This window comes from Papaver somniferum, chromosome 2 (assembly GCF_003573695.1).
Source record: "Papaver somniferum cultivar HN1 chromosome 2, ASM357369v1, whole genome shotgun sequence".
Classification (NCBI taxonomy): Eukaryota; Viridiplantae; Streptophyta; class Magnoliopsida; order Ranunculales; family Papaveraceae; genus Papaver; species Papaver somniferum.
This window is the reverse complement of record NC_039359.1, coordinates 86,074,537-86,085,209: the sequence shown is the minus strand read 5'-3', so window position 1 is coordinate 86,085,209 and position 10,673 is coordinate 86,074,537. Positions and strand designations below refer to the sequence as shown.

Below are 10,673 nucleotides of genomic sequence, written 5' to 3'. Positions count from 1 at the left end.
ATTATTACATAGCTCTATGTTTCTACCAAAAATGAGCGTACTCCGAAACATATAAGACCACCATCTACTACTTGAAAATGAGCCGTTGAAAATTAATTGATTTTTGTCCATCGAAATTAAGACCGGTAGATTGTGGGGTTTTATATTTCGGAATGTGCTCATTTTTGGTAGGAATGGAGAACATGGTAAGAGGACCATATCCTCAAAAAATCAGCTTTAAATCCGTTACGGTTCGATTTTTATTCATAAAAATGACGTCCAACATGTGAGATAGTGTGAAGGGATCCTTCCTCCATTACAACATAGCACAAAAACTAATCTTAGTTGGCATGAAACCTCCTCCTCTGTTGGACTTGTTTTTTCCTCAACTAAGAGCTTCTCCAATGACATGTATGTGGAGATAAATGTCAAAATCCACCTAGGATGCACATCCATTTTCTCTAAAATCATTCTCCAACCCGGATGTCATAAATCAATGTATGCATGACTTTAGGTAGAAAATGTCAAGAGGAATGTCTAGTTTCCCACATTCTCCTTGACATTGTCTACCATCCTAGTCAGCTTTTTTTTAATTAAAGTATATTTTATTTACTAAAATTAATTCTAATACAATAAAGAATCATTTTTAGATCTAATAAAATCTTAAAATTACTAAACATAAAATTTATATTTAATAAGAAAATAATCACAAACAACACCATTGGACATGAATAGCTTTTTTCATCTAAATTGAAAGAAAATCTAGAATAAAAATGTTTTATTTGTGTTGCCACGTAGAAAATACATAGAAGCTCTAAAGTCTACCGAGAGTTCAAGTCATTCGCTAGACAATAAACACGGTCCAACATACTTGTACCTTTTTGAGTTTAATCAAAAAGGTACATTTCTAATCAAAAAGGTACATTCCAACATACAGAAGTAGAAACTGTAAGTGACCACACAACACAAGTCACAAGATTGTCCATTTCTAATCATCTCTGCGCGAAATATAACTTTCACTACCCAGCAAGAATCTCCACTAATGGAGATGAAAACTCTCAAGACTATCTATTTTATCCTCTATCTCTCATCTCTTTATTTTCTCTCTCTGGCAGTTTTTACTCCTATTGATAATTATCTGATCGACTGTGGTGGTTCAGATAATAACCCCATTGTTGTTGATAATCAGTATTTCATTGGAGATGCATCAAATTTGGGTTCAGCTTTTGTCTCTCCAACCCCGAAAATCTTTCTGAAAAACCCAAACCCATCTCCTGGATTATCACCATTATATCATACAGCTAGAGTTTTCAGAAAAGTCTCCAATTATGAATTTCAGATCAAGAAGAAGGGCTTATATCTGGTACGTCTTCATTTTTTTCCTTTCACTTCACAGAATTATGATCTTAAAAATGGTTTGTTCGATGTTTTGGTTAATGGATTTTTTAGTCTAAATAACTTTAGTACGAAGGATACTACTTTAAAGGAGTTTATAGTAAAGCCCAAGGATGATAAAGTTGAAATCTTGTTCAAACCATTGGGTAAATCAGGGTTCGGATTTGTTAATGCAATTGAAGTATTCTCTGCTCCTGATGATCTTATCAAAGACCAAGAAACTAAATATATTAGCTCATCAACAGTTGAAGAGTTCCAAAAAGGTTTCTTATCTACAAATATATTGGAAGTAGTTCATAGAATTAATGTTGGAGGTGTTAGAAAAATTACACCATTTAATGATACTCTTTGGAGGACTTGGATCCCAGACGTAGAGTATCTGGTTATCAAAGACGCGGCACTGTCCCGTTCTCAAAATGGTCCAGCTAATTATAAAGTTGGAGAAGCAACTAGAGAGATTGCACCTGATTATGTTTACAATACTGCTCAGGTGATGAACAAAATGAATGCAATTCCAAATGCAAATTTCAACATAACATGGAGGTTGCCTGTGAATCCAGGGACTTCTGATAAATACCTAATTCGGATGCATTTTTGCGATTTTATGGGACTGCCTCAGCTCTACTTCGATGTCTATCTGAACGGAAACTCAGCTGTACAGAATCTGGATTTATCAGCTGAAACAGCCCCTGGTTTAGCAGTACCTTATTATATCGACTTTGTCGTCGACTCTGATCATTTAGATTCCGTACATGCCAGTGTTGGTAAATCTGATATGAGTACCCCTGCAAACGTCAATGCTATACTAAATGGATTAGAGATGATGAAGATGATTAATAAAACAGGCTTAGACTTGACAGGAGGATGGAGTAAGAAAAATGTCAAGGTTTTGGTGGGTTCAATTCTAGGAGGATTTGTCTTTCTATCTTTTGTTATACTGGCAATATTCTTTTTATTCAAGCGCCGAAACAAGGAGCGGAAGTTAAAGCCGGCTGAAACTTGGACATCTTTACCTGTGTATGCTGGGAATTCAAGTAGTAAGGTGTCTGCAGGCTCCCGCTCTCCTTACACAAATGCAAACCTGGCCTTGAAAATTTCCTTTTCCGAAGTACAGTTTGCTACAAACAACTTCGACGAGAAGTTGATTATCGGTTCTGGGGGTTTTGGAATGGTATATAAAGGGGTGCTTAGAAATAACATGGAAGTAGCAGTGAAACGAGGAGGACGAAGTTCTGGGCAAGGCCTACCAGAGTTCCAGACAGAGATCATGGTATTATCAAAGATTCGTCATCTTCATCTTGTATCCCTAGTTTGCTATTGCGAAGACCAGTCAGAGATGATTCTAGTGTATCAGTTCATGGACAAAGGACCGTTAAAAAATCATTTATATGGCTCTGGGTTACCACCTTTGACATGGAAGCAACGACTTGAGATATGCATCGGCTCAGCAAGAGGTCTACATTACCTGCACACAGGTTCTGCACAAGGAATCATACATCGAGATGTCAAATCATCCAACATATTGCTCGATGAGAATTATGTAGCTAAAGTTGCTGATTTTGGTCTTTCTAGGTCAGGACCATGTCTTGACGAGACCCATTTAAGCACTGGAGTGAAAGGAAGTTTTGGGTATTTGGATCCAGAATATTTTAGACTGCAGAAGCTTACAGACAAGTCGGATGTATATTCATTTGGTGTACTTTTCGAAGTACTCTGCGCAAGACCAGCAATTGATCCTCAACTCTCTAGAGATCAAATGAACTTAGCAGAATGGGCAATGTTATGGCAAAAGAAAGGACTTCTCGAGCAAATAATTGATCCTCAACTCGTGGGTAAGATTGATCCGAAATCTTTGAACAAGTATGGAGACACAGCTGAAAAATGTTTGTCTGACTACGGTGTCGATCGTCCTTCAATGGGTGATGTACTGTGGAATTTGGAATATGCCTTGCAACTTCAGGAGAAGGGAGTTGAGAGAGAACCCCACGAGGACAGCATAAACGATGCAACTGATCTTCCACTACTCCGTGCAATTCCACGTATTTCTTCGGTTCAGTCAAGTGATCAGGATAATGAAGATGGGCGTTCAGATTTAACGGCAAGCGGAGTTTTTTCACAATTGATAACCAGTGACGGTAGATAGTTACAGAGCTCATCCTAATAACTATTTTATAGACTTGTAGTGTAGCTTTTGCACTTAAACCAATACTTGATTTTTGTGAGAAATATGTATCTCTACGCTTATGTTTCAGAATAATGCTGTAAGCCAGGGAATCGAATGGCTTCAGCATGCAGTTGTATAAAATTTTAAAAAAAAAAACTTGCGCTCTATCCATCTTCTTGTTAAAAAGAAAATCACTTCAAATGTGAAAAAGCTTTTTTTAAAATATGACAGACATCATTCTGTTCTCAAGGCACATTTCTCCATCTCATAGGTTCTCAGGGAGAAGTCAGTTGTTCCTAATTGTAGCAGTGATAAGAATGACTATAAGGTTGGAAGTGGCTCTACAAATCAACAAATCCTTCTCACCCCAGTAAGGAGAAGTCCTGGAGTAACGTAAAATTCTTTGACCTTTTCTGATCCCCGCAGTTATAGTCGATTACCCCATAGTTTAACTCTAAGAAACAAAAGGACACCAAAGTGGAAGTGTGGAATCTAGGTTTCACAAAGCCTGAATAAGCAAGAACCTAAAAAAATCTATAATGGGCAAGAACCTTAGACTCCGATAAATGCTGCTTAATTGCTTGTAGTACCAAACTCACCTTTTATCTTTTCCTGTCGATTAGGGGAAAAAGTGAGTTTGGATATCACATTATGTACTCTCGGAAGCACCTGAACTATAAAGACACGAGAGAATAACCGAAATTTGGACCAAAGACATAAGAGAATAACCGAAATTTGGACTGATCGCATCCGAAAACTCAAATCAGAAGTATTTAAAAGCCATCTCGATTTATTTTCCTACGGAACCTATTCCTTATGGATTCAGTGTTGGAAAGCTGAGGATGCTAATTATGCTAAGTTTTTAGAAGCCTGGGCCATTAAATTGCAGCATCTTGCTCACTGTTAGCATGCACTACATTGTAAATAGCATGGTTGAAAACCTCTATTGAGAAGAAATGTTACATTGCATGCCACTATCATAATCTGGTGATCCGAAATCGAACCAGTAACCAAACATTAATATTCTGACTACCTGAGAACTAAAATAATAAGACCGTGGAGAACTTCACTGCCAACTCAGTGTCACAAGAAGAAATAATGGAATACACAATATATCTGATTCTTCTCAATCTTAATTCCTGCCAGGTCTACTTCTGTCCGGAATTGACTGGGTCTCCAGTGTCGAAAGAATCTGCGGCATGGACATTCCCCCAGATACAACAATCTCTGGAATGATTCCACATAAAAGACATGTCAGAAACTGAATTACTGATGACGTGCAATGACGATATATTTTCTATGCTTTAATAGAACCACACCATATGATATGTGCACTTCTCAATTAAAAGATAAGACAAAAGAACATTATTCTAAGATACTTGAAGCATCAGAGTTCCTTTCAACAAAAAATTCCTATCTAATTCGCTATCCAGCCTCGTGGAAAGCCATTTAAATTAATTCCCCTCCTCGAACCCTTTTAGAATGTCAATGGTCTATTTAACTTCAACTTGCAGGTGCAAGTCATGTACATAGGATGGCATGGGATGAATGAGGGAAGGAACTCAACCACCAAGTTAAGCTATAGAATTCACTAATCGTCAAATTCTGCCATGTATTAAAGTGTGACATATTCCAACAAATGATATAAGGAGGAGACACTACATCAATGAAGTCAGGGGTTAAGGACGTGGGACATAAAAGAGAAGCTAATATACTTCAACCAAAAACATTTTCGATTTTGGTATCTTCGACATGGGTTTCATTTCTAGCCTACCCCAGAAATGTTTTACCTAGCACAGAATCAAGGTAAAGTTGGTTGCCAAAAGCAAAATCCTTCTATTCCTACGCACATCTTGAAGCTGTATTTATCTAGTCAAACTTAAAAGAAACAATAATACTTACCAATTCCTTCACGGACCGATAAATTTGGTCTGATGACATCTTTGCAATTGACTAAGAATATATCCCCAAGGTATAGATGGTTCGTCGGAACATAGACACAGAATAGCTCCTCTTCTCCAGAATAATTCTGTTCACACAAGTACGATTTGATGCATTCAGTAAAAGAACGTGGTAAATAAAACAGACCAAACTACAATTAGATTTCTACAGACTCAGCAGTTGAATCACGTTTTTAACCAAATAATGTACTCCAAACTCCTATAGTTTGATGCATAGATCCTACTGCACTACCAGATCGGGACACTACAAAAACAGGGTCCAGTTAATATATTATCAATTAAATCGAATCTAGTTGGGCAGTATATTCACTCTATTAAGTAGCAGTAGTTTTACTAAGCTAAGTAGTAAGTACAACTCGCTAAAGGAAAGATAGGAGCAACGAGGAAGTTCAATACAAACTGATAAAAAAATAGAAAAGTACAGGTTCACACTGCCAAACTTGCAAACAGTTGGAGGAAAATAGATCAGACCTGAAGAACAAGAGATGAGGTGATAAACCCAAATGCATATTCACCGATACGTGGATGCCTTATGATGGCTACTTCCTTAAAGGCTTGGGTGTTCTGGTCTGTGAAAATAACAGAAACAGGTGATGCCATCCGGAAATGTTAAATGAGGCAAAGTTAAGCCGAACAAAACCTTAAGAAAAAGATAACAGCAGCAAACATACCTGGAGATATGGCAGAACTAATTTGCTTGGACGCGTTGTAAATATGGCGAACAAATGGCATTCTTTTGATAAACCATTCCCCAAGGCTCAGGATTGATGCCCCCAACCACGATGACATGAACACACCAACCAAGAAGATAAACATTATGGAGGTCACGAATCCAAGACCTAGACAAAGCAAGTCAAAATTATCAAAATCATCCACAAACTAGACTTGTCTGTAAATGAAATATTAACTACAGGGCTAAAATCAACTATGAGCAACTCGTATGTAGAATGACTAGTAGATCATTAGAAAGGACTGGAAAATTGAAGAAGTATTTTTTTTATGGAAGGCTTGACCTAAGTATGTTGATTCAGTACCATGTCCAAACCACAAACAAGGAAAAGCAGATAGTTGTTACAAAAAACAGCATACCGAAGATGTTGATTCCCAGATGAGCATAGATTGGAGAGAAAAAGCCATCCACGAAATGAATAAACCACCATGTGATATAAAATGTGATTGCTATTGGCAATAAGATGACACTGCAAAGGAAAACTGATCAGAAGAAGAACCAACATAAAGACCATAATCATCACAAGCAAATTAATACTTCTCCTACCAACAAATTAAAGGTCAGCACACCAGGAAACACGCTCATATATCACAGTATAAACCTGCTTTTCTAGCATTTCCATTTTTCAAGTTAAAAAGACTTATTTTTAGGAGAAAGAACAATAAATTTCAAGTTAGATTAAATGTATGATACAAAACACAATCTTTTTTTCGCTTGCATCGTTCTCAACTAGTATATCCAGATAGTTAATATGTCTTCGCTTTATCAAAAGTTCAAAGGATAACATGCAACTATAAACAGCCTAACTATGTAAGAAAGACTAACATTCATACTGTAATTACTAGGCGAAGATAATAGGAGATTAAAGCGGTAGCCGGTAAGTGACGTGGGATACTATAAATCCAAGGGTTAATGGAATGTCCATTTGGAAAAGAATGATACAACCGTTTAATGATTTATAGTCGATGTATTCGTCTTTTTTTTACTGGATTACAGAAGAACTAGATAACGGAATGTTAATGTAGTACACAACAATAACTGGGAAGGGTTGAAGAACCAGGCCAGGAATCCTGCAATAATCAAGAGAAAGATCGATGCACTCACCATCCGGTCATGAATTTTTTCGATGCCCAGCTTCTCACAACTTTGTAGAAAGCCTACACAAAAACAATTACGGAGTTTAAATAAGACTGAAAAATTAAAATGAAAGAAGCAATACAATATAGAACACCTAAATAGGACAACTGCGTGTACAACAAAGCTTCCTAGATATCAAAAAATTGTGCATTCAATATTTTTTATAATCAGCTGTTGTGCATTCAATACTAATCAATGTTAGTAACTCAACTGCATCTAAACATACACCAGAACCATACTTCCTATCCTTTTCGAGCATATTCGATAAAAGAATGATTCATAGGTCAAGCAAGCAAAATAAAATTAGGTTTCTACAAAAGCCTCTCAGTAATAAAATTAGGTTTCAACTTCAAACTACAGTGAAATTAAATTATGACGCCCTGAAAGAATCTAACAATAAAATCAAATCAATTAAAAAATAATTGAGTTCCTGATGATAACCTATTTCCCCAGTAACACTAATTTAGGTTTTAAAATAAACTCACACAAACCTAAATTTATAATTTCCAGCAAAATTGAACAAAATTGACGAAAACTAAACAAATCTGCTACTAGAATTCCTAGCAAAAATCAATAAAACCTAAAAACGATTTCTCATACAATTCCGAACAATTACAGCATCGATCCACCATGAAAAAGTTCAACAAAGAAAACAAAACTGACCTCGCGACCAGAGTGATGAGAAGAAGAAGCGGATGAAGAAGAAGGCTTGGAAGATGATTCATCGTGGTGAATAGAATTATCATCTGCAACTGGTATGAGAAGTTCACGATCTCTATTTGCCATTACTATAGGCGATTTCTCATCGCCCATCAGATTCAAAAATAAGCAGTCGTGATCAGCAAAAACACTTTAGGAATTTCTCTCTACACAGATTTATTTATTTGTTACTTTTTCTTTTCTTTTTTTCGAATTTCTCTTCTTTTTATTTTGGGTTTTGAAAGAAAGAATTTCAAGAAATATCAAACTGACTGACTTTTCTATTTTTTTGTTTCTTCGTCTTGTTTTTGTTGTTTCTTCGTTCCACTGATATCCAATCCAAGTAATACCATGTGAAGAAGCCAACGCGAAATGATATCAACTGATTTTATTTTATTTTTGGTATTACATCCTTTGTGTTTCTTAGAATTTACGGATTGGAGCCTTTATTTTCCCAACTCGTATATTATCATTCTCTCAATGCTAGAGCGTGCTAGCTTGTTTGGGTACCAGAAGCAGTAATTAGAAGCAAAATGTTATTCCTTCAAAAAAAAAAAGATTAACTTTTTTTTGACTTCTAGAAGTTTTTCGAAAATTGTGTACTCACATTAACTTCTGACTTTTCTACTTTCAGAAGTTAAAAAACAGCTTCTTGAGTGATACCAAACAGGTTGTACAATTTTTATGGGTTATGAGTTATCACAGATAACATTATGGTTCAGCGAACTCCTTCCACCCACAATACCCAGTCCTACATACTTACAACAGCAAGTGAGAACACGTAACTCTTTATGTGTTTAGCAACCGAAGTTTATCTTCTTTCCTCTTTATCCTTTAATGCATCATCATTACATACTGCAGGGAAGGTCTACCATGAACTAACTCACAAGGTCAGCATCATAACGAACACAAAAATATAGTGTAACGATTCTATTTTATCCTATCAAAGGAAGATCACAAAACTTGTCCAGAATAGGACTGCATTAGCCATTCACTTTCTAAGTTTAACTATAACTCGAGACCATCTATCAAACTGATAGACTCCGTCTATTATAAATTTTCTTCAGCGTATTTATATTTCCAGTATTAGGACAATAACTGTGCACTACAATGTGCACAAGCCTTGGACAGTCATATGCCCACAGAGCAGTTTCATAACCAACTCAAGGTACTTATATCTGACTTGTTTTGTCCAACTCGAGTCAATGATACCTCACCTGTCCTAGATGGTTTGATAACTTCTCTTATAGATATAAAGGTCTTTAAATTTAATAATTAGGTTAAATATTGTTATGTAAAGCCTTTAAATATGCATAGCCGCATCATAACTACCATGTAAGAGCCCTTCTTTCACCAGTTTTTACTAGATCTAATCGTCTTGGGCATGCCCTTCACTCTATTGGAAGTTCAAACTTGAGTAATATTATGCCAAAGACTAGTCTCAATTGCTACTTAGCTCTTCTCCATGTGGCATTGTCTTCACTAGGCTGAATAACTAACTGCAATGACACATTTAGCAACGCCATGTGTCGCTTGTATTGTTTAGGCCTTGGCGAGGCCTCATACCAGTGCATAAACCGTTCCACGACATTTATGATGTCCTTAATTCCTTTTTTGATTTGTGCCAACTCTGAATTCTCGGACATATAACATTTCACCATCAATGTCGCATATGTCAATGACATTACTTGTCTTTGCTTAATGTTCCACTAATGTTGATGTATTGTACCGAGCAGTAATTTGGACGGTAATAAATGGAGTCTACCGTAACACCGTATGTGTTTGTAACTTTGTTAAATCGAAAAATTACAAGAGTTAAAAATAAAAAATGTTACCCCAAAAAGTTGAACAACTAATTAAATCTAAATTAAATATCGACTTAAAAGAGTGATGCTTTCAAACTACAAAGAAATATTCTCGCGGAAATCCATCTGATTCATCTATTCCATCTAATTCGTGACACACTAAAAAATTTGCAATCAGTCAACCCGTCATTGTGCTTTAAAATTGAAGCATGAGTGTACTTTGCCCAAGTTTTGTTGGAATTCTATAAGTTCCACCAATATTCATAAGTATGGCTTTGTTAATAACTTGCATTTTTATCCCCTTTTATAAGGACACCAGATGGTATCATTTGCAACCACAAATTTTTACTCTTCATAGCTTCTCTAGACCATATGATCAAGTTCCTAATGGAAGGTTCACAGTCATTACATGTCTTCATAGATTATCTATAAACAACCATATTTTGGATATGAAAGCTTGTAATCACATATTTTATTAAGATTATTCCGTCTTGAAAAGAGAGAAGATTTCTCAAATAAATAACTAATTTCACTTGAATATTATAACTTTCACTTAGGTTACTCAAACAACATTTGGCATCACCTTCACACCCAAATAAGAACCAGGAAATGTTATCATCCCCATCCTAATAATTATATATTTTAATCTTCTTTGCATTTGAAGCACCACTAATATACAACTTGCTTTTTTGTCATCTAACTTATTGTATAGAAGCTCTCTGGTACAGGCCTAAGATATCCACAAGATGTCTTAAGGTTCCTAAGAGATCCACAAGATGACAAGAGATCCATAAAATGTGATC

At 36.0% G+C, this 10,673-nt stretch overlaps 2 protein-coding genes across 2 annotated transcripts; one reads left to right on the top strand and one right to left on the bottom strand.

Moving 5' to 3' along the window:
• Positions 1 to 1,021: 1,021 nt before the first annotated feature.
• On the top strand, positions 1,022 to 3,695 carry LOC113351546 (probable receptor-like protein kinase At5g24010). The gene has a single exon (XM_026595509.1). The coding sequence runs from the start codon at positions 1,022 to 1,024 to the stop codon at positions 3,515 to 3,517; it is 2,496 nt and encodes an 831-aa protein (XP_026451294.1). The 3' UTR covers positions 3,518 to 3,695.
• Positions 3,696 to 4,393: 698 nt separating this feature from the next.
• On the bottom strand, positions 4,394 to 8,417 carry LOC113348282 (protein LIKE COV 1-like). Its single transcript, XM_026591996.1, has 7 exons — positions 8,030 to 8,417; positions 7,334 to 7,386; positions 6,589 to 6,698; positions 6,171 to 6,338; positions 5,971 to 6,068; positions 5,441 to 5,567; positions 4,394 to 4,765 (listed from the first exon to the last, which is right to left on the bottom strand). The coding sequence occupies exons 1-7, from the start codon at positions 8,177 to 8,179 to the stop codon at positions 4,671 to 4,673; spliced, it is 801 nt and encodes a 266-aa protein (XP_026447781.1). The 5' UTR covers positions 8,180 to 8,417; the 3' UTR covers positions 4,394 to 4,670.
• Positions 8,418 to 10,673: the final 2,256 nt, after the last annotated feature.

What these genes read in the sequence shown, in the direction of transcription:
- LOC113348282 (XM_026591996.1), bottom strand. Translation starts at nt 8,179, where the DNA reads ATGGGCGATGAGAAATCGCCTATAGTAATGGCAAATAGAGATCGTGAA. An exon ending in TAGTTCTGCCATATCTCCAG is followed by an intron (nt 6,069 to 6,170) that starts GTATGTTTGCTG and finishes TTATTTTCACAG; the next exon opens with ACCAGAACACCCAAGCCTTT. An exon ending in CCTCATCTCTTGTTCTTCAG is followed by an intron (nt 5,568 to 5,970) that starts GTCTGATCTATT and finishes TTGTGTGAACAG; the next exon opens with AATTATTCTGGAGAAGAGGA.
- LOC113351546 (XM_026595509.1), top strand. Translation starts at nt 1,022, where the DNA reads ATGGAGATGAAAACTCTCAAGACTATCTATTTTATCCTCTATCTCTCA.